General features: G+C 38.0%; 1 protein-coding gene across 9 annotated transcripts in view; it reads left to right on the forward strand.

Annotated features, from left to right (window-relative positions):
- DPYD (dihydropyrimidine dehydrogenase) overlaps nucleotides 1-22,188 on the forward strand; it is a 337,796-nt gene that overhangs the window by 242,801 nt on the left and 72,807 nt on the right. For 8 of the 9 annotated variants that reach the window (XR_010432716.1, XM_064664686.1, XM_064664689.1 and 5 more), the window contains 2 exons: nucleotides 5,551-5,671; nucleotides 6,513-6,632. Coding sequence is in view for 8 of the 9 variants with exons in the window: in XM_064664686.1 (XP_064520756.1) it covers nucleotides 5,551-5,671; nucleotides 6,513-6,632 (241 nt within the window). In the remaining variant the exon portion in view is untranslated. Of the gene's footprint in view, nucleotides 1-5,550; nucleotides 5,672-6,034; nucleotides 6,079-6,512; nucleotides 6,633-22,188 lie in introns of those variants that run through there. The other variant, XM_064664694.1, reaches the window with a different exon arrangement.

The raw sequence follows: 22,188 nt of genomic DNA on the forward strand, positions 1-22,188 counted from the left end.
GAAGAGCCAGTTTAGAAAGAAAATCTGCCATGAGAAGAATGCAACGATGAGGGACTCTCGATGCCACTTGCCTACTAACTGTATATAAGGAATCCCATGTCTGTTAATAAAAAGACAAAATAAGTCCTCTGTAACTTACTGTCAGTATTTAAAATTGCAAACATGCTGAAATAATGCATGATTTAGCTATAAAACTCATTGGCAAGAGATATATATGAGAATAGGTATGTGGCAATCAAAGACTTTTATGTATGAGGCAGATGAGACTTAACGCTTGCGTTAAATACAATAAAGTATTTTAATATCTGCAACTTTTTGTTTAGGTCATTTTAATCAGTGATGGATGAGGTTTAAGGAGTTTACATGCAAAGTCTTAATGAATCTTGCAACACTCTTTGTGCCATCTAGAACTTCCCAGCACAGTCAGGATAATGGGTTTGCACAAATCATCAGTGTGACCTGTGATGATAAATCTGGTAGTCCTATGTAAGGAAACCTTCATACATATGTGAAGTCAGCATTTTGTCTGAGAAAAGTTATGTTTTCATACTTTCCACAACTGCACAAGTCCTTATCCTGTTCTTAGTGAGACAGAACTGCTACCATTATTTATGGTCCATTTTATGTGGCACTAATTAGACAAGATCAGCTAATGTGCTCTACTTAGTGGTAACCTTTCTTATTAAGGTTTTGGGGGAACAAGTTTATTTTTATGACATCTTTCAGACTGACATTTGTATTCTTTATATGTGCACACACACATATGTACACGCTTTCACACGTATGTGCTTCCTGAGGACTATTTGCATAGTTAGGAAACACATGTTTGTTACCCTAAAGTAGTTATATTTCTATCTTTTGCATTACTCAAGTAGTCTGAAAAACTATTTAAATTCAAGTATGAAAAATATTTCTGTTGTTACTGGGGAGAGTATCTCATGGTTATTCCAAATTATTCCAATTATCTATGGTATTCCAAAGAATCAAGTGCAGTTTCTTCCAGACAAACCTTTTTGGGGCCTTATGCAAATGATTTAGTAAAAACTGGGCAGCAAAGCAAGGTGAGTTGTAGGAGGTGCACCTCAGGCTATCTGACTTTCCTCTCTCCATTTACTGAACAAGTATAATCATGCTTTCCTACCTCAGAGAGGTGTTCTGGATATGGTGTAAATATTGTGCAGTAACAGGATAGTGTAAAAATGAGAACCCTGCAAGAACATTGAAAACAGGTCACAATAAAAATTTCCAAAAATCTGCAGCCAGACATTTATGTGGTAATCTCATCATGGTTTTTTTTCTTTCCATGAAACACAAGGAGAGGTGACCTACTCCATGCACAGCATTTTCATGCTCCTTTTTAAACATGCAGGATGTATCTGCCTTGGGGGTGATAGGCCAGGGGATTCATCTCATTACTGATGCCAAATGCAATCAGTAGACAACTTGCTGCTTTAATTTCTGAGGTCTTATAGTTATGGTTGTAGTTAAGCTTATCATGTGATCATTTAGAAAAAAAGGTGAATGGTTGTTTTTCCTCTAGTATATCTACCCATTGGCAATGAGTAGTTAGGATTAAAAGCTCCATCTAGCCCAAGGCTATAATGAATATTCAGGAAAAATGATTCTGTACTGCTGCTTAGGGAAGTAAAAAGACAACCCCTGTAACATTCAAATCTCCTGTGCCTTTGGAATAAACAAGCAATATTTGATTAAGAACAGGAAGACAGAAGACACGCTGATGTACAGCTCATACCAAAAGAGACTTTATGTGGTATTAAATTGCCAACAGATTCCTGTAGGTACACTGCATGAATCAATATTATCTTTTAGCTGATGTTAATTTTACCAAGCTTTTATTTAGATAGGGTTTGTTTAAAAAAAAATAAAAATACAGCAGATTAATGAAGTGTGGTAGCAATGGATGTCACAGTCCATTGAAGCATTTGTTCATTCTTCTGGATTGACACACAGTGGAAAATTATGCTACACATTCTGTAACAATCTCACTGTATCATTGTTAATAAGAGAACCAACAAACCTAGTTATGTGTAATGAAAGAAGATAATTTATAGCAACATGGTAGACTCTGAACCAAAAGCATTACTAAATGTACTAAATTAAGCAGAATAGTATTTTATTTAGTTGATATTGTTGATTTTGCGAATACAAATGCCCATCTGTTTTTACGGCTTATGTTATTACATTTTACTTATCAAGCCATTTAGAAAATATTTCTTAACTATGCAGGCTTCATCAACCACTTTATCAATGATAAAAGCTGCAGGCACTTTTGTAAAGTTGGATTGGGATAAAAAAAGATATTTATGTTGTATTAGGAGTGACAGGTATTTTTTATAATGTGATTTACACACCTCAGGATTCATTCTTTCACAAGTTATATGCTCATCCCTGAAAGTTTTATAAGTCCAACCTCTGCTTAGAATCAGTAAAACCAATTTGTAAATTGGAGTCAGTCTTTCAGAAATCCAGGTAGGTGGGAGACCCTCAATCAGCGGAAGTAATTAGGCAAAATAAAGCCCGTACATAACCTCTTCAAAACTAGTTTTTGGTATCATGCTACTCATGTTGTTGAATTTGAACCCAAGTTTAAAACTTTGCTGAATATGACAAATTAATATTCTCAGAAATCTGAAGTTTTGAACTGCATTTCTTTAGTCAATGATTGCATTTAGAAGTAAATTATGTTTCTGATCACTTTAATGTTTCTCAAAATTTGTGTTCTTGTGTGACCTCTGCAAATTGTTCTTAGTCTAAAGGCAGATTTCTGTGAAGAGGTTGTGCACCACCCAGTGAACTTCTCATGGTTTATATAAATGTAGTTTATTCATTTCCTATGAAAATTAGCTGTCCATTGACATGAATATCTTCTGTTTTCAATCATCTGAATGCTTATGATGCATTTTTCCAAGTCCTCAGTGCAAATATAGTAGAGAATTATGAAATTTATAAATTAACAAATAACTTTTCTGAATGATCTAAAGAAGAAAATGAGAGTTAAAAAATAAAACCAGGCATGGATATTATTACTTTTTGAGAATATGTTAGTTGCCTGTAGAGCACTGGTATTCTCGTGGAGTGACTTCATGGCATAGAAGTCCCTCTGGCAGCAGGGAAGCTTAGTCTGTGACCACTGGGGTGAGGGGAGAGAGGATGGGCTGAGGTGGCTCACTGGTGTTGGCCACTGCACTGGGAGGAATCTGAGCAGGAGGGTCTGGAGCCAGAGCAGAGCAAGGAGGTGGAGGAGGAGGGTAGAAAATGGATCATCTGGGTGCTCCATCAGGACTCGCACTGAAAAGGGAAGCAGAGAGATACATTATGCTTGTGTGTGTGTGTGTTTTGGGTGTGGTGCAAGGGTAAACAGTAGTTTTTTAAAGTTAGCCAGTATTATCTTCATGTGATATTTATTTCAAGAGCAAATAAATTAGATAAAATATTATGGGAGAAAAAAATCACCTTTAGAAATAGCTTTTTCAGTCCAAAATTGTCAAATTTAATGGAAATTCTAATTTTTTGTATAAAATTTATCACCTTTCCACTGACTGTCTCACTATACAGCAAAGCACTGTGTTCACTTTTGTTTCATTTTTTTGTATGTTTCCTTGCTAAACATTCCTATTTTTTCCTTCAGTTGAATTTTCAAATTATTTTCCTGTTAATTTACCTGTGGTTTTATTGGTAACAAAAATGGGCAGTTTTCCAAGGCTGATACAAGTGAGCCTTTTAAGGGCTTTGTCTAATCATGTGCTGTGCAATCAGATATTTGAACTGTTTATTAGCTTGAGAAATAGAAGACTGTTCCATTGCATTCATTGCATTAATCTTGGTGTGTGAGAAGCAGAATGATTGAAAATAAAGATCTTTACTTACTTTTGGAGAAAAAAAAATTAGTCAATTATTATTTATTAAGAAAGACAAACTAGGGTGAAAATTGGTTTTGTATGAAAGACATCTCTGAACAAGTTATTCAGTGTAGATTAAAATAATTGTATTTTTTAAAGCATTAGTGTGTGTAGGAGTAAGAATTTTTATGGCAGCACTATAAGCACAATGAAGTCAGCATAATGAGTTATGTGGTGCCAACATCCTGAACGTTATTACAAGGATTTCTAAGGAGAAGAATTAACATAAAGGATATACAATTCATGTCTTCTAGAGGGGCTATCATTTCTGCATTGGGCCTCAAGGAAATTCAAAACAGAAATGAAAGTCAAAGATGCAACTACTTTCATACTGCTGGTGCAGTGTTCATACATATTTCATGGAAGCTGCATGGGCGGGGAGATCACTGTTTTTATAGGAATGGCACAGCTAAGTCTTAGGGTTTTACTGTTCATGTCAAGCACTGTGTTCTTTCTAGGAACACAGCCCGTGGGGTTTTTTGTTTGCATGTAACCATTGGTGTAAAAAGAACAAACAACAGGGGGATAGTTCCTGTGTGTTCACTAGACTGGCAACCTTGCTGTCCACCGGATTGTTTTAAACTAAACTTCATTTAGTCCCATCCCTTTCTCAGTTACTACATAGCAATCCAGGTTTCTGAGTTTTTACAATATCCAAATGGGAGGAAATAATTAATATATGACATTTAATTATCTGAGTGATAAAGACTTAGTAAATGTAAATAATTGCTGCAGTACCAAATAGCCGACTCATAGGTAATACTTGTAGTAAATCCTAAATCTTGTGATAGCACCATTCAATTTTTAACCAGAACATGCACCACATTCTACATGGATCAGTATTGCAAACTTTAAGGTATTTGTTGAAGAGCATTATCAATTGGCAACAGAAAAAAAAAGAAGAACCCATACTAGGAGTTATATTGAACAACAACCATTACATGCACCAGATGCAGATGTTAGTTCCACTGAGCTATTCTCAATGGAAAGGATAGTTGATTACTGTCTACATTAGACCTATTCCTTAAGGGAAGTAAATGCCTGGAAATCAGGAAAAGCCAACACTCGAAGATTTTGATTGCTGGCTTTAACAGAGAAGTTTTTGATCTTTCATTTACAGTGTGGCCATCCTGAGCTATTCTCAGAGTTCATAAATGCTGAATTGTGTTCTGATAGCCCTAGAACCTCGATTCATCCTTGTTCTGATCGAGGCACAATCATCCAATGCTTCAGGTTCACATTATTCCATAGGATACTGCTTAGTTTTGGTATACCTTACATAGAGTGAGTCATTAAAACTGAAAAGTAAATTTTGAAATAAATAGGTAAAGAAAATCTCTGTCATCCAAAATAGTGTTTTCCTCTCTCTGGGAAGGGAATGTTTTGTGATATTTTTGTCTTTTTGAAAAAAAATTTATTTTTTTCTCACGCACTAACCTTTCTGTATTGGATTTGCAGTTATTCGATGTGTCTGAAATAAGTTAACTAATGAGACAAGGTTCAGTTCTGATGCGCAATTTCACAAAATTGCAGTATAGCCACTTATAGCAAAGTTTTCTATTTCCTTGATGTACCTTTTGTTCATATTACTTTTAATTATGTTCTGTATTTATCTGACCTATTTGAACAGGATCCAGAGCTGGTACGGAACATCTGTCGCTGGGTTAGACAAGCTGTTCAAATTCCTTTCTTTGCCAAGCTGACCCCAAATGTCACTGATATTGTGAATATTGCAACGGCTGCGCAGGAAGGTGAGTGACTCCAGTGCACAAGCTGTGCAGATTTACGAATCTACTGGATGGGATATGATAGGAGTGTTACTGGAATAACAGAAACTAATATGAAAATAGGTTGTTTGATCTATTTAGAATAAGCACAACGATCAAAGGTCCATGCATCTAAAATATAGCAATATGTGAAGAGAACCATGGTAGACTGTTAACAATAAACTGTATATGTTTGTATGTGTTTGCCTGCACACTCTTACTTCTGTCATATTTATGTTTACCATACCACTGTTAATTCCCCTATTCCTGTATTTAGTAGTAAAAATTACATGTGTGTCCTGAGAAAACAAAAATACACCATTTCAAACTGTATTTTTTTTTCTTTAGAGCTTAAAGTACAACATGAGAGGAAGTAAGTTTGCAAGTAGGTGCATTAATCTGTCACTTAGAACCGTGGTCATTGTTTCTGTGTCACACTGTCTTGCTGCTCAGAAGCTTGCAGGAGGTGGCCCCTGTCCTGGGGTACCCTCAGGTCATGAACAACCACTCTAACAAGTTCTGGCCCACACAGCTGAAGGGCAGAGATGTGCCTGTCAGCCCCAGTGTTTTGCACATGCTGTCTTACAGCCCTTACAGCTCTTTCAGCTAATACAGCCTGCCTTGAAGCTAATGCTAAATTTATCAGCCCAGGATTGGTCTTAAGGACCTTTTTGCACATCTGCTTGCAGTTTGTTGCTTTTGCCCTTCAGCTCTTTATTTGAATTCCTAGTTATTTCAGAGTTTCACAGGTTTTCTCTTGTATTTTTTCCTCTCCTGTTCTTATACACATGATTTAACAAAAAGTGACTGACCTTTTCTTTCACAGGTGGCGCAGATGGTGTTACAGCCACCAACACTGTGTCAGGACTGATGGGACTGAAAGCAGACAGCACACCTTGGCCAGCAGTTGGTAGAGGACTGAGGACCACATATGGTGGGATGTCAGGTAGGTGTTGCCCTTTTTGATGCGTGGTACTTCCTTGGAGGCTTTCAAAACATCAGGAGGTCCTTGTAGTGGGCTAGAATATCATGTCTGCAGTCGCACCGAGTCCTTAAAGCTCACTGCTGGTCAGTGTTTCTAAGTCATGACAGATGGAACAGATTAAGTGTGAAGGCTCTTGGGTTGCCCTTTCCTTAATGGTAAAGCACTGCATCAGAATACTGTGATAGGGTCACTGGAGAGGGAAGGAAATCTCTTCCCTCGCGACCCTCGCTTTTCCTCAAATTTTTCATCCTGTCACAATTGTCAGGCCCCACGTTAGACAGAGGCTAATGAAAGGGCATCGCAGGGGGAAATATCAACAATCCAAATGCAGTATGTGTTTCATAGCCCGATCTCCAGCCTTTCTCCCTCCTTCCCACTGAGTGCACCTCTTCCAGGGATGTTATTTCCTCCTCTTCACACTGTGGTAAAAATGATAGACAGTATTACGCAAATATATGCATATTTTTGTAGCCTATTCCTCAAGATATACAAGAATATCTTGTGTAGGCCATACTTTTAAGTCCTGCTTCACAGTTTAATTTTCAAACCAGCAGCAAAACTTTTACACTCCAGTTCAGTGCCTGTGCACACTAATGTATTAATCTATTGACCCTGTGCACTCTGTTGCTGTGACAACACAAACTTGGCCCTGCAAAGACAATGCTGTGAGCTTCTTGACTTTACTGGTATGGAGATTAGTCTCCTTGGTGATAGAGGTAGCAGTAAATATACATAACAGAAGTAGTAGCGTCCTCCTGATTGAGTCAAATGCTATTCTATCAGACCCATCTCCTACCTCACCCCAAAAACATAATTGGAGGAGACTGGACAGGCAAAAAGGTTCTTTATTTTATGTGACTGGTGTTACCCTTAGAGAACCATAAGAAATGTAGCAAAAGATAACTTTTAAACAAACTTCAATTCAGATGAGTGTATTCAGTGGCAAATTGTGTTATTGCCTTAGATAGCTACATGGAATTTGAAATTTTTTAGAGAATGCTGAAAAGTAAGAAAGAGATAACAATCAGAAAAAATCATTATGCCTATCGCATAATGATTATTTCACAGTGACAGTCCAATAAGATGTTATATTTTAATATTATGCAAAATTGTAGGAAGAGGGGAACAAGAAGAGAACAGCTACAGCCCATTTCAATTTCTCTAGCCTGCCATGTTGACAGGAAAAGAATAAAGGAGGTCACAGTGGGTGCTGTGCATTAAAAATTAATAAAAGAACTATTGCAGTAGTATTTTATATAAGTAACACCATTCACATTTTCTCATTTAAGTTGCAATTTCTGAATATTCCTTCCTACCGTAAGTCTGCCTAATAAAATCTATAAAATGACTGCATTATGAAAAGTGTGTCTCTTATGTCACGAATTTGAAACACATATGCAGTGTAAATTACAGTGGCACCTGCATGCTCAGCTGTGAGGATGTACCAGCATTTCTCTGGTTTATAATACTAAGTGGACCTGAAGAAAAGTTCTTTATTTTATTTATATATATGTGTGTGTGTATCTATGAATTTATTTTTTCCTGAAGTTTTACATGTATGAGAGGAGAGAGAAAATGACATTTTAGAATGCACCATTACCTATAACGCAAATCTGGTTATTTAAAAAATATGAAAAACGCTGGAAGTGCTGTCAATTTACTATGTTTTGAAAGAGCATAATGTAACAGACAAATATATAAACGTTTCTTGCTTAGTCGTCATCACTAGGTCCCAATCACACAACTCCCCTTGCACAAAAGAAAGCCACAGAGCCAATAAAGTCAATTGGCTTGGCAGCATGTTATAGTACGTTTTGCTCAGTGGCCAGCTATAGCAGTATACAAATCTACAAACGTAGGAAAGCAATTTTAAATCAAGAGAGCTAGCATGCTTACAAAATGTGGGAGAGCATGTCATCTCATCAGAGCAAGGGGCAGAGTGGCCGTACTTCTGTTCCCAGCCGTGCTACGGCTGAGACGTGTGGCCTGCAGCCAGACACTTGACCTTTCCGTGCTTTATTTCTCCTGTCTGTGGAATGGCAGTAACACCACTTACATGCCTACAGGCTTGTTGGGAAGCGCTCTGTGGTCTTGGCATGAAAGACACTTCGTAGCGTAATGTATTGGGTTTCTATTTTGATGTGCGTAAACTTCTTGTTTTATTTTATTATCTGACAGTCAGTAAGTTTTTGTTGTTTTTTTCAAATAATGCCTCTCAAGAGAGAATTAATTTATAAGTGAAAGTCAACACTATTATAGAAACAATGTCTAGTTCATTTTCAGTGTGTTTTACCAAAGCACAGCTGGTTTATTGTGTTCTGTCATGCACAAACCTAGAGCAGATACAGCGCATAGCCAAGCTGGGTTGGGCTTTCTGGATTTTTCCATGTGCACAGATTCTGGACTAGCAGTGATGCTCACATGGCACTGAGGTACAGTGGGTGAGGCAGGAGCCCCTGACCTGCAGGGTGCCGCACTCACAGTGCTGTGTGACCATGGGTGGGTGAGGTGGGAGCTGGCCCCAGCCCTGTGGAAGTCTCAGCACAGGGTCCCCTTAGTCAGGTGTGCTGGTGAGGTGTGAAACGTACCTTGGCTCAGCACTGGTGACCCAGCATTGCTCAGCTGCAATGGAATATTTCTGGAGTGCTGGATTAAACTGGATTTTTAGATCAGTCTCAGCTTGCTTATCTTTTTCCCTTCCTTTTTGCACATAAATCATAGGAAACTCTCTCTACCCCCAGCAGCATTGCCTGCCAGTTATAAGGGTGTTCTGTCTGGAAGGGTGCTTGTGCTTCAGAGAGCAAAAATCCAAAACTGCAGCAGGGACACTTTCCTTCCTTGGTGTCGCATAGAGAAACGTGCCCTGTCCCGGCTGTCTGCCTTTCCCTTTGCTCCCAAGAGCCAGGGTGGAGGTGCAGTGTGCATGAGGAGGTGGCCCCCAGACACTGGAGATGAGCCACCCCAGCCCAGAACACAGCCCCTCACACCCTGAGATGAGGCCACAGGCCAGCCCCTGTCTCTGTCCGCTGGCCTGGGTCATGTAGAAGGAAGTTGGTCTCTTAAAGGACCAACGTTCTTCAGGAGTTTATAAATTCACTGTGTCCACACGTTTCATAGTACGCTGCAGGTTTTCTTCTCCAGGTGAGTGCAACTCCTCCAAGTTTGATGAAGGTTTCTGACAAAGCAGATAATGAAGATGTGTTAATGCCCTGGCCTAGCAGCAACCTGACATTTTGACTTACAGGCTTTGGTGTCCTCCAGGGTTCAGAATTGTGCTCCTACCTGGCCACTTACTGAAAAAATATATTCCATATAAAATTTCCCCTCGGCCTCCTCATCCCTCCTCTTCTTGTCTGCCTCGTGCAGAAGCAACTCTATGCAGGAAGTTCGTCATTCATTTTTCTAGATAAGAAAGACATTGAAGCAGAATTTTTTTTTATAATTCCCTTTAAATTACTAAATTACAGGTAGTTTCTTATGGTTTGTCTTGTGTACATAAAAATAATAATAATAAAAAAGTTTATTAATGTCATTGCCAAATCCTGAGATGTTTTAAAAATAGACTTATGTCTCTGGTTTTTTAAAATATTTTTTAAAAAATCTTTAAAAGAAGGAGAGACTTAATGAGATTACTTTGAAACCCCCATTTAATTTCAAGTTGTCACAATTGGTGTTTTCTTGCCAGCCAGTGCTCAGGCAGTGACCTTCCTTGATCAGCTGACAGTTGCTAAGCTGCAAGAGGCATCACTCTTTCCTCTGTCCTACCCTCCTGTTTCTTGGGTGGTTTTGACAGGGAAGGATCCCAGTATCCCAGGTGGATGTTTGACCACTAGACTGTAGGATTAGTCTCTCTCTCTTCTCCACTTCCTTGCAAATATTGAATTATTAATACAAACGGAAACAGCTCTCACAGGATACACACTCATACTAGCACAGCCTGCTGACCTGCACATGAGCCTGACCTGTGAGAGCCAGGTTTAAATCCCAGGTGTGAGCCCAGGTCCCTGCTCACAGGAATCCCCTGGATTCCAAGTTTACCCTCTTACTATTTAGCATGGTAAAATATTTCAGGTTTTTCTTCTCATTTTACCTCTCTCTTGCTGCCTAAAATTATTCACAAGAAAAATTTCACTAATTTTGACAAATTGTTGTTTTCTAAAGAAAAGTAATTTCCAGTTGGCACTATGAAGCCTCAGATGAGCCCAAGGGCTATGGTAGCCCTGCGAACTCCTTTGGCCCCGTTACCCGAGAGAACATTGTGCTTACAGGATCCCAGTCTTCATCTCTTTTTTAAATAAATTTACAGAAACTGCCCATTACTCAAAAAGTGGAAACGTCCTAATGAAGTCTACAAAATATGGTTAAGGAAATAAGCCCTTATGATGAAAGAAAAATACTAAAATTAAGATATGTTTTCCAAACTATCATATGTGTTTGCAGGATTAGAGACATAGTTTGATTTCCATTAAGAAGCTTTTACAATGGATCTAGCAATTTTTCAAGTCTGAGAATGTAGTACACATGAGATTTTATCCTGAGTTCTACCTATACACATGTAATGCAGAGTATTTGTTTCTTAATAAGAAGCTAATGATGTGGGTTTTTTCCTCACAGGGAATAGTGACCTCTGGCTCTGAAAGATATATTTTAGTTTGTATAAATTATTGTGAAAATGCATATTCTATAGATACCAGAATAAGATGCCAGGTTTCCCAGATAAATATTAATATACTGTCAGCAGCTGCATGCTTCCCTAAGATTTCTTTCCTTTAAATGTATTTTAAAATTAAAAAAAAAAAGGTTTTTTTGTGAGCTTTCATACTGTGCTTCCATATTCAAGATGTGTTTCATAAAACACATCAAATTGCAGCGCAATAAGATATCTATTGCAGGCAAAATAGAGCAGGGCTTCTGTTTGAATTTCCATGGTTTTTTGTTCTTTGTCATCTGTTTGTTTCTTTGTTTTTGTCTGGAAGCCAAATCCTTAGGGGATAAATTTGTAAAAGCATACACTGGACTTAGCAAAAAACTTAGGTTAAAAGCAAATCTCTCTACGGTGCACTCACTGTGTATTCTTTTAATGCTTTGTTGCAAAAATATTGCAGTATTTTACAGTAGCAGTTCAAATACCTCATGTCTATGTGCTGTTATTGCTTTGTCCAATTATTACGTTCTGTAGTATTTTGGCATTATTTGCACAAATATATTGTACAGCATGATTGAGAACGTGTGTTTGTATGTTTTCTAGAAAAAGAGAGACTCAGAAATCTGTGTGTTATAACTTCATAGCTGCCCACAAGGGATGTCAGAAGGAATATATCTAAATAGCTGATTTAGTCATTAAATGCAGGAATGTAGAATTGCTGGAAACCCGCCGAGGCAGATAATTTTAGTTACTTTTGAAGTAAGTTGGTGGAGCTGTGTGTTTTTACTGAAAATAGCACTGTCCAACAGTAATTGTGATGTTTGAGGGAATGTTTTTTGGGAGTAAATTCATTAAATTAAAATGTATATTGACATTACTAATAGAGGCATATATTCTAATCTGAAATGCATTAACTATATTGAAAAAGTTTCAGTTATAATAATAAGGGCTGCCTGTTAATTTTAATTCTGTGACACATCATTAAAAGTGAAAAAAACAACCAAGAGCATTCACTTTCCTAATCACAGTTCTATCAGTGACAGTGCAGTGTGGATTTTGGTCAATAGAAATGAATGAAAAGCAGCCCATCACCGGAAACAAAACAAAATGTATGTATGCATAGGCACTTCTGTTTAGTATAAATATTTACTGAGAGTTAAAGACTATTTACATTAACATATATTTATAAAACAGTGTGGAAAGGGGTGAAAAACAAATATATGCCATAGTACAATTTTAATTTTGTTTTATTATTCCTGTTCAATGTAGCTCAGCCATTAAAAGCCCTTATTTGCATATATTATGTCAGGATTCACAAAGAGTCCTCTGTTTTCCATCGTGTCCTTGCAGCAGTCTGATTTCTCTTAGTGTACTGCCGTCACTGGTCTGTGCAGGAGAGATCAGAGCCCTAATAATAGATTTTTGACAGGGAGCTCGCCTGCTACCTGCCCTACACAAATCCTCACTGTTCATGTTTGCTTCATGGCAACAAAGCAGACAGAAGGAAAATGCCAAGTGCTGAGTTTGAGGTACAGCCCTGCCATAGCTTGACATTTCAGCAGAATAGCAGTTTATGAGATGCATAATTTTTCATCTGGGACTCAGCTGCCATTTTCATAGAAGCTTGCAGCTCATCGACTGACTGGAAGTAGGGCAAAGGTTTACAGCATAGATCAAGGTCTATGTCCTTCCCATAGCTATTTAAAAATAAGTATTATTTTCCAGATAAGGTCAGGGAACTAAGCATATTTTCTCCACTTTTAATATTTTTTAGCCAATTTCATTCCCACAAAGAAAACACTTTACACTTTTAGCACAGGTGCCGTTTGTAGTCAATTAAAAATGATCATAATTGATTTCATTCATCAAAAGATTAAATGAGTCCTGGTAAAAGAATGAAGGAGGAGTCTCGACACAGAGCATTTGAACAAAGCTGTGTTTTCACCTCCTCTTACTTTGAAAAAGATCATTCCAAGCTTGAAATGAATGAAAAGTCTTTACTCTTTAAGTGTAATTGGTTTGTGGTTTATTATTGTTACAGATTGGATTTAAATTTTCACATTCATGCACATGTACTTGGGAAACAAATGCAGTGTAGGTACATGTAAGTGAGTGTTTAATTTAGAATTACACATCTCTGTGAGCTTCAGTAACAGTTCACCATGTCAGAGCCTCATATAGAACAATGGTACAGTACATTGGATTAATTAAAGAAGCCTTGCAGAGAACTGAATTCTCAGTATGTCAAGATTTCAATTTTATGTTAAATATTTTCTAAAGGCCAGACCCTTAAATCTCAGGGGCTGTACCAAGCAGTGAGCTGTGAATTTAACCATAGGCTAACTGCTAATGATAAGGAAAAGAGTCCAAGTTGAGGCAGCTGTAATACAGTCATTGGATTAGGCTATCAATCACTCGGTTCCCTGAGGAACAGGCAAAGACGACAAAACAGTGAAAAGGGAAATTAGGAAGGGAGGGCATGACTAGAATGAGATTCTTCACCAAATGTATCTGTTAGTTGGCTGAATCCCCCAAGCATCAGACAGAAATGTCCAGCATTGCTCTCAGACTAAAAGCCAAGTATTTGTTCCAAAGTCATAGAAAACCATCAAATCATCATTAACTGTTGCTGGTCTGTGCAGGGTTTTAGAAATGCAATCAGCTATATTCTCCTGTTTTAGTAGCCTGTAATTGGGTTAATCTCTAAACTTCTGCTGTCGAACACTCTGAATTTACTGTTTACATCAAAGCTCGTATAGAATATGTACCGTTGAAATAATTAATTTCACAGATGACTGGGGTTTTTTTAATAAATAGATAACTGCTAAGCTATCTAGTCTAAGTCATGGCAACCAAAGGCGCGTGTCAGAACGTGATTCAGATAAAATCATAAATTCTTCTCTGACATGATATGGTAAAAATAAGAGAGGATGATTGTGGCCTAGGTTGCCCAAGCATGAGTGAAACAATGTGCAGTTTTATTCTGGGTGCAGGTAGATAAAATGGGAAATCTCTTCATGTAATGGTATGGCTTAACACGATTAAGTAGTGAGTGCTCTCATAGTTAGCATCTTGGAGCCATGGTCTGATTAACAAAAAATGAAAATGAATCTAGAAGGTAAAAGATATGTCAGAGCATTTTAAAGCAGTTTGGTGGAGCAGGGGCTCCTATTTAAACCCGCTTACAGTAATGGGTGTAGCTCAATGTACCACAGGCAAAGTATGACCTGATAAGGAGATGTAAGTCAGTCAAGAACGGAAAATTTTTCCTTCTGGTAATATCAGCACGATTGAACCCATTGGTGTTGTCTTTGTCAGCATTAGTTGATTGTCTTCCTGTGTCTGTCAGGTCTGCAGGAAAAGGTATCTCTTTCTCTTATGGTCACCTCTTCTAATTTTAAGCAAATGCTCACAAAAAAAATCTCAGAATATTTTTGTGTCATGTCTTTTGGAGATTATTGTGTTGAAAACCGATATATTTCTGTCATAAGAAAATTACTACAATTAATTTTGGAGGACATTTAAATATAACTACTTCAATTATCTTATAAATTATTTATTTGAGAAGTACTTGGCATTTAAGTGCTTTTCAGTTTATTCTAACACAGGAATGAAAATACTATCAAGAATTTCAAATAGACATTAATTAAAATAATAAAAATCGAGAAAAGCTGTGGTGAAGTTTACCGCTAGGTTTGTTTTCCATTAAGTCTCAGCAGCTCTCACAATCTGATTTTGCTCACCTTTTTCCCTGGATAATCATGGTGAAGTCAAATGTCTTTTGACTTTGAAATGCAGCTGTAATGGGGTCTAGAGACTGTGGTGGCATGCAGTATAACTCTCCAGCCTTTCACACAACTGAAAAGCTGTTACTCACTACAAAAGTGTTTCTGAACTGTGAGAACTGTGTGCCTTATTGTATCCCAGCAGCTGCTCAGTGACTGGTTAGAAGGGTCACCCTGTCACTGACCAGTCTCTGGCGATCGCTCAAGTTAGAGTTGGGCCAAGTGGATAAGCGCAGAGGAAAGGCCTGACAAAGGAAATACGGTCCCAATTCTTGTGAATACATGTCAGTGTTACAAGCTCCCCGTTGTTGATCGTTCATGGCCCATAATTATCCTTCCTGCTGACTTCTTATTCCGTACCCGAATCAACAGCAGGGCTTGTGGTACGAGTGGTACTTGAGAGTCATCAATGAGGCAACTGTCTTCTGTGGAAATTATGAACTGTACTTGTCACTCAGAGCAGAAGTTCTAAATATAATTCTCCCCAAAAAAACAAGAATCTGGCATAGTTTGTAAACAAGTCTGGTTAACAATTTTATCAGCAGAGGTTAAAACTCCTGAGTTTGACCTGGTAAGTCTTAAGCATATTTCTTCTTTTCTATATCTTACTTTGCATATTGATTTGCTCTGGTCACCAAGTGGTATATATTGTCTGTAGAGCCCATCTGTATTCAGTGGAGGACATAATCTCATCTTACCTGTAGAAATATGTTTTTACATTTTTGAAAAAAAAATTGCAACACATTTACACATCAAAATATGAGCTAACAAATAAATACAAAAATTACTTCTTATGTAACATTTACTAGCCTGGAGCTTCCTCCTGTTCTTCCTTCTCTCTGTGGGACAGCTGTGCTTGCAGGATAGGCCAACTAACTACTGTTTTCTGTCATCACTATGGGGATATTACCACTGCTGACAGAACACCCCAACTTCTGTATTGCGTGCTAGCTCCTTCATCTGATTCAGTACCTTTGGTAGCTGTAATGGTTTAGGCACCTTTCTGAGGATGTTGGGGCTCTTATCATTCTCACTGCCTACAAAACACTAGATTGATGAGTTCTAGAAATGGGTCAAAAAGTGGCTTGAAGAGAGTTCAAATTACATGAAAGTGTGCTTGCTGGGATTAATCCTGTTGCAGGATATTTTGACAATCAGATATGAGGGTTTAGAAAAAAAAAAATAATCCTTGGAACAACTTTAAACCCAAGGCATTGGTTTACACCTTGCAGCACCAAAAGGATGTACTTACACCATTACTGCTGCTGTTCCACTTCCATGTAGGAATAGCCTTTGAAAATTCTACCACTGGTTAGCTGTGATTTATTATGAACCCACAGGGAATACATCTTTATTCACCTAAATCCTGCTAACATTCTGTATTTTTTAGTATCCTGCTCGAATAAGGAATAAATCCTAATGCCAACTTCACACATAAAATACAAAAGACAAAACAGAGCAGATTTGTTTAACTGGGTAGATCCTGGGTTTGTATTTCACTGGGCATCACATCATCCCTGGTGAATTATTGCCAGAAGCATTTATAAAAGTACTTCACAACCATCAGAATATTTTTTTATCTTTCAAAAGAATGCATCTAATATATAGTAGTCAGCTAAGGGATCTGCATTTTAGTGTGGCGTTTCATGCTACAAAATCTTTCAGGGAACCTGCTGTAGGAATTTAGTTTTGCAATTTTTGATCAATTTGCAGTTTCTGCATTGTTGGGTAATTGAAATTGTCTGCCCTATTAGCATGCACTGTATAACCCCCTTTACTAAGTTCTGTTTAAATCCCGAAAGACACTCGTAGTCAGGGATCAAACCACTGTTATTTGGGTTAAGTGAGAGCCAAGGGAGAACTGTTGAGCACAGTGTCCCACTATTTCAGAATGAGAAATATATTGCAAATATATAGAGAGGGTGTTTTTGATGACATGAGGTCTGTCCATAGAATATGTGGTACCACACTTGACTCAGCACTGAGGTGAGACTGATACTGTGAAGAACTTTCTTACTGGCAGCTCAAAATAAGGAGAAAGCTGAGGGGGTTTCTGCAAGCAGGCATGTCAATGAGGACAGAGTTAACTGTGTTACGGTTGTGTCTGTCCATTCATAAATGTTTCATAGCCCTATTGAGTGACCTGTTGGTTTTCAAAGGAATATATTGTTACTCCGGTCCATATTTTGGCTGGGCTGAGCTCCTCTTACTTCATGTCAGTTATCACCGTGCTTACACTGTTAAGGCCATGTCAGCAGCCCATCTATTTGAATACCCCAAACTTGGCAATATTTTCACCAATTTTTGCATATATGCCCACTCAAGAGCTGCTTAGCTTTTAACAATGAATACTCAGAGAAATCTTCTCATTCTAGGCCCTGATAAACTGTGTGCATCAAAAGAACTTGCAGAGAAGGTATGTGCCAAATAATGCTTTTAACAATCTGGGGTTTTTTGGTATAAATTGAGCAGCTTCTTCCGAACTTATTGAAGGTGGGATTTGAAGAATTCAGACCTCCAAAGAGGATCTGGTGGCAACTTGTTTTCCTCAAGAAATATTTTGGAGAGGTGTGCTGTGTGGTACATTCTGGTTTATTGGTATAATGGAGAGATTGCTTGCATCTTTGTTGTTTATAAAAACACTCTAGAGGATCAGTTCTTAGTGGGTATCCAGAGAGGAGGTAAACCCTGCCAAAGGTAGGGAAGTCACCCGAAGACTTGATCCATCTTGTTGAGGGGAATTTTAGGATGTTCTTTCCTTCGTGGGACTGGCACACAGATTTCTTTCTGATGTGTTTCTTTTTTTTCAGCTTACTATTTACAGCTCTGAGGACATCCTTTGCTTACTGTTAAAAGTCAGATAGTGTGGAGTGGTAAAGGGGTCTTTAAAAAAAAAAAACTTGTCACTCTTACACTCTCTTTTCCAAACTTGGACTTTTTCCAGTGCTATTTCCAAGGTCCTTTTCTATTTCTTTCTGTTTCTTACAAATGAGACTCACTGATCTGATGGCTTGCTGGGCACAGAAGGTGGGCAGCAGTGGTGCTCTCTTCTGCTAATGCTACCTGCATTGCCTTCCTGAGCTGCCATTACTTCCACAGTACGTCTGTGTCCGAGATTCCTCTGGGGCTGTCCCCAGAGAGGCCAAGGACATGCTAAGATGCATACAGCAGATGTGAGCAGATGTGCTAACCAAGTACAGCTGAGGGTCAGGCACTTCACTGGGGGACTCTAAGCTTCTACCTCATCACTGTAAGAAGTCAGGCATTCTCAGAGGTGACTTCCTCTCTCGCTCCATTGACTGCATCAGAAATTGGAGGTTAGTGTATTCATTACATAGGTACTAGTGTTAAATGCCTAGGACAGTGTGTTCCTACATTTTGTGCTGAAATTCCAGTGGTTAGGCAAGTAAATGATGCAGATTTTAGTGGTGCAGCTGAGATTTCTCTTTTTGAAAGCATGGGTGTATATTATTTTATCCCAGTCCATTTTGTAATCTAATGTCACAGGAGAAAGTGATATTTTTAAGCTTGACATTAAAATAACTTCCAATCAGTTGATGTAAAGCATCTGGTGTTTTCCTGTGTTTTAATAAGCCCTAATAACAGCATTGCAATCCCTTAATGCTGTTTCTCATATTCTTGTTACAGTAGGTATATGACACACATCTTCTGGTGTAAAAAGCTCAAAACAAATTTCAGCAATTTAATCTCAGTGTTAGAAAAAGGATCACAGCAGCTGCTATAATATTTTGTATTTATGCTAGTTTTTGTGAAGATTCATGACATGCTCCCTGGAAGCTAAATATTGACAAGCATGCTTTGGCAAGCAAGATCAAGCTTGGTGAGTTAGCACAGCTCAAGTCTCTGCATTGACATGGTAACCCAAGTCTGAAAACTATTATCCTACACCATTTATTTTGGCTTTATAGGTGATACTGTCCACTTGAATTAGGGATTTCTGCTGTATTTTTAATACTGTAACTGTGGATTCATATTTGATTTAGGACTACAGAACATGCAAGGTTGGTCATACATCTATGTTTGATGACATCTTCAGTAGTGTATTGTGTATAGAATTACACATGACAGCATAAAACGTTCATGATTTGAAACCTACAAACCAGAAGTAAACACTGAGTATAAAATAATTTTTAAATCACATTTATCTTTTAAACTGTAAAATATATCATGTCCTAAAACTGTGAGTCTATGAAAGCTATTGATCAAAAGTGAAGTTTGGGCATGTATTCATTATGGGAAGTAATTTAGGATATTAATTTTTATTTGTGTTCTGTAGGTAAAAAGAAAAATCCACTTCTTTACTAATTGTAGTTGCACTGTGTTTATAATGCTTGCAGTTTACTTTTTGAAGTTCTGAGTAAAGAACGTAAGCCTATTTGGGATTCTAGTAAATTCGGCGTATACACTAAATTGATTACCAGATGCATTGTGCAACATATGGCATTGTACAGCCTTTGTGTGCTTCATAGTATTTTCTTAAATTACCAGCATTTGTTTTGATTCCAAAAATGCACTTGTCTCGGCTCTCTAGCGCTTTGGACTTAAATACTGGCTTTTCAGTGCTGAACAGATGTGTTAGAGTTTCACATGGAACATTTATGCTTTTGTGAGTCTTCCTCTTTGAGTTTTCCATACACAGTATTATGTCAGTGATGGCTCATGCAAATTGGGTATCTTCATTTTCATATGTACATTGACTGAGTAAAATAACCTTCAGAATTTCTAATAATTCTGCATGACCAAGAAAAACAAGGAAGCAAACCACTTTTCCCAAAGATACTGCCCCCGGTGTGAATCAATTCTCTCAGTATGTTTTATTTTAGATTAGAGAGAAGCAGGAAGGAAGGAGAACATAATTCCTTTGTAGGTGATAGCAACAGTCAACAACAGTCCTGTATGCTTCTGTGAACACCCATATTCCCATGCTTGAGACTGTGGTGTGAATGGGCATAACAATTCATCCATGGAAACACACCAAATAAGGTGCTTGGGACATTAGTATGTAATTTACTTCTAAGAGGAGACTGCTTGAGTTGTTTTACAAAGCATACTTTTAAAGGTATCCTTTAAATTACGAACAGTTTTAGAGAAATGGGTAATAGGACATTCTGGGACAAGGGACGAGGGATTTGTGACCAGGAGGGCCAACTCCTGCCTCTTCTGCTTAGGTGAAATTACTCTCTTGACACAGATATCCAGGCCTCCCCTTGCACTCTTTTTTCTTCTGGGAGAGAAGAATATTATACCTTTGTAGAGCATTTGGTTATCCTCTCCTAGGAAGGCACTGTGTAAGTGCCAAATACTGCTGATGTGTGTTTAGCAGCAGCAGTGTGTGTTCTGATCAGTATTTTAAAATCAACAAATACTTTGCGAGCCCATGGCTTTCTGTTAATTGGCCTTTACTTTGATCACTGAAGGCCAACAAATGCAGTTTAAGAGTTGTGCTGCTACTATTTTTCTTCAGTGGAAGCTGAGGGGATGAGTAAGTACATAAATTAAGTCCCTTACTCACCCTCTGTGTTGCCCTCATTGGATAACAATTAAAGTGATCTGACAGAGCAATGCACTAAATTCCCTTGCATCCCCTTATGTTGCTCTGAATCCATCAAACAAATGATTATTTAGGCCTATTAATGCTGTTAATTTTATAAATGCAGAAAACAGAATTATGATATGGGTGTATAATTTCTTCTTGAAATCAGCAGTGAGTTGTGTGACTGGTCACAAGCAGGACTGATATAACCATATTTTAATTACCAACTCTCAATTATATATCCAATGCTAGTAAAGGCCTCCACAAATAAGGTTTGTGTTTCCTCTATGCCACAAATAGTTTACACAGTATGGAAAAGCTATTGTTTTACTTTCCATTAAGGCACCAACTCTTCAGCTTTCTGTACATTCTCAGCTAAATAAGTGGCATGAAATTTCCTGTAATGGTGAAGGTTATTAAAAAGACGGAAAAGAAGAAAAAGCTTTTCTTTAAAATTGTCATCCGTGCGCAGTTAAGGCCTCAGCTAAAGCCCAGGTATCACCTCTCTGTTGGAGTGGGAGGGCTCTTTTCATTTATGGAAATCTAAGGATTATCATGTAAATTTCATTACAAAAATCACAGAATCAGAGAATATGCTGAGCTGTACAGGATCCACAAGAATCATCAAGTCCAACCCTTAGCCCTGCAAAGGACCATCTGCAAGAGTCACACCATGTGCCTGAGAATATCATTCAAATGCTTCTTGAACTCTGGCAGGCTTGGTGCTGTGCCACTGCCCTGGGAAGCCTGTTCCAGTGCCCAACCACTCACTGGGTGAAGAACCTTTTTCTAATATCTATCCTAAAAAATACAGAGTGTAGAGAACTAAATATTTAGAAACTTATACCCCTATGAAACCATAATTATAAGAAAGTGTTCTTGCGTAATGTGCACTGCATGTCTGTAATACAGTGTTTTAATGTCTACAGTAGTTATGAGCTGAATATTTCCATTATTACCACTCTGTGAGCAACTGTTATTCTTGAAACTGGTTGATATTTAGGAATAAAAGCACTTTTATTATGTGTTGCCAACTTCTGAGGCAACAACACTTCTTATAACCTACAGTGCCTTCAAAGGAGTGATGATACCTCCTCTTTCTGGAACTAATCACATCTGAAGAAAGTGAAATGGTGAAAACATTGTGGTTTTTTCTGGAAAACTTTCATTGCATTGTAGGCTATTCTGCTACAAAATGATTTTAGTGTTTTATCTGCCAAAGGTGACAAGAGGAGAAGATAATTTTACAGGAAGAGAAATGTTTGAATATAGGCAACTAGCACTGTGCAGTGGCTTGGCTCGAGGCAGTGAATTTATTTGTGAGTTGATGAAACTGTGGTCTCAATTTTTCATTGTCTGCGTGCAAAACAGTCTTGTGATAGGGTATGCTGGTTGCAAAGTGTTCACTAACCTTTCATTAGTTTATTTTGTGGGCTTATGCTCTGTCCAGACCAGCAAACAGATCTGCAATTTCAGGGAAGAAAAAGTACAAGAAAAAGAAAAGAGAACTCCCACCAATTGTTTATCTTCTTA

The sequence above is a fragment of the Pseudopipra pipra genome, chromosome 9 (genome assembly GCF_036250125.1).
Source record: "Pseudopipra pipra isolate bDixPip1 chromosome 9, bDixPip1.hap1, whole genome shotgun sequence".
Lineage (NCBI taxonomy): Eukaryota > Metazoa > Chordata > Aves > Passeriformes > Pipridae > Pseudopipra > Pseudopipra pipra.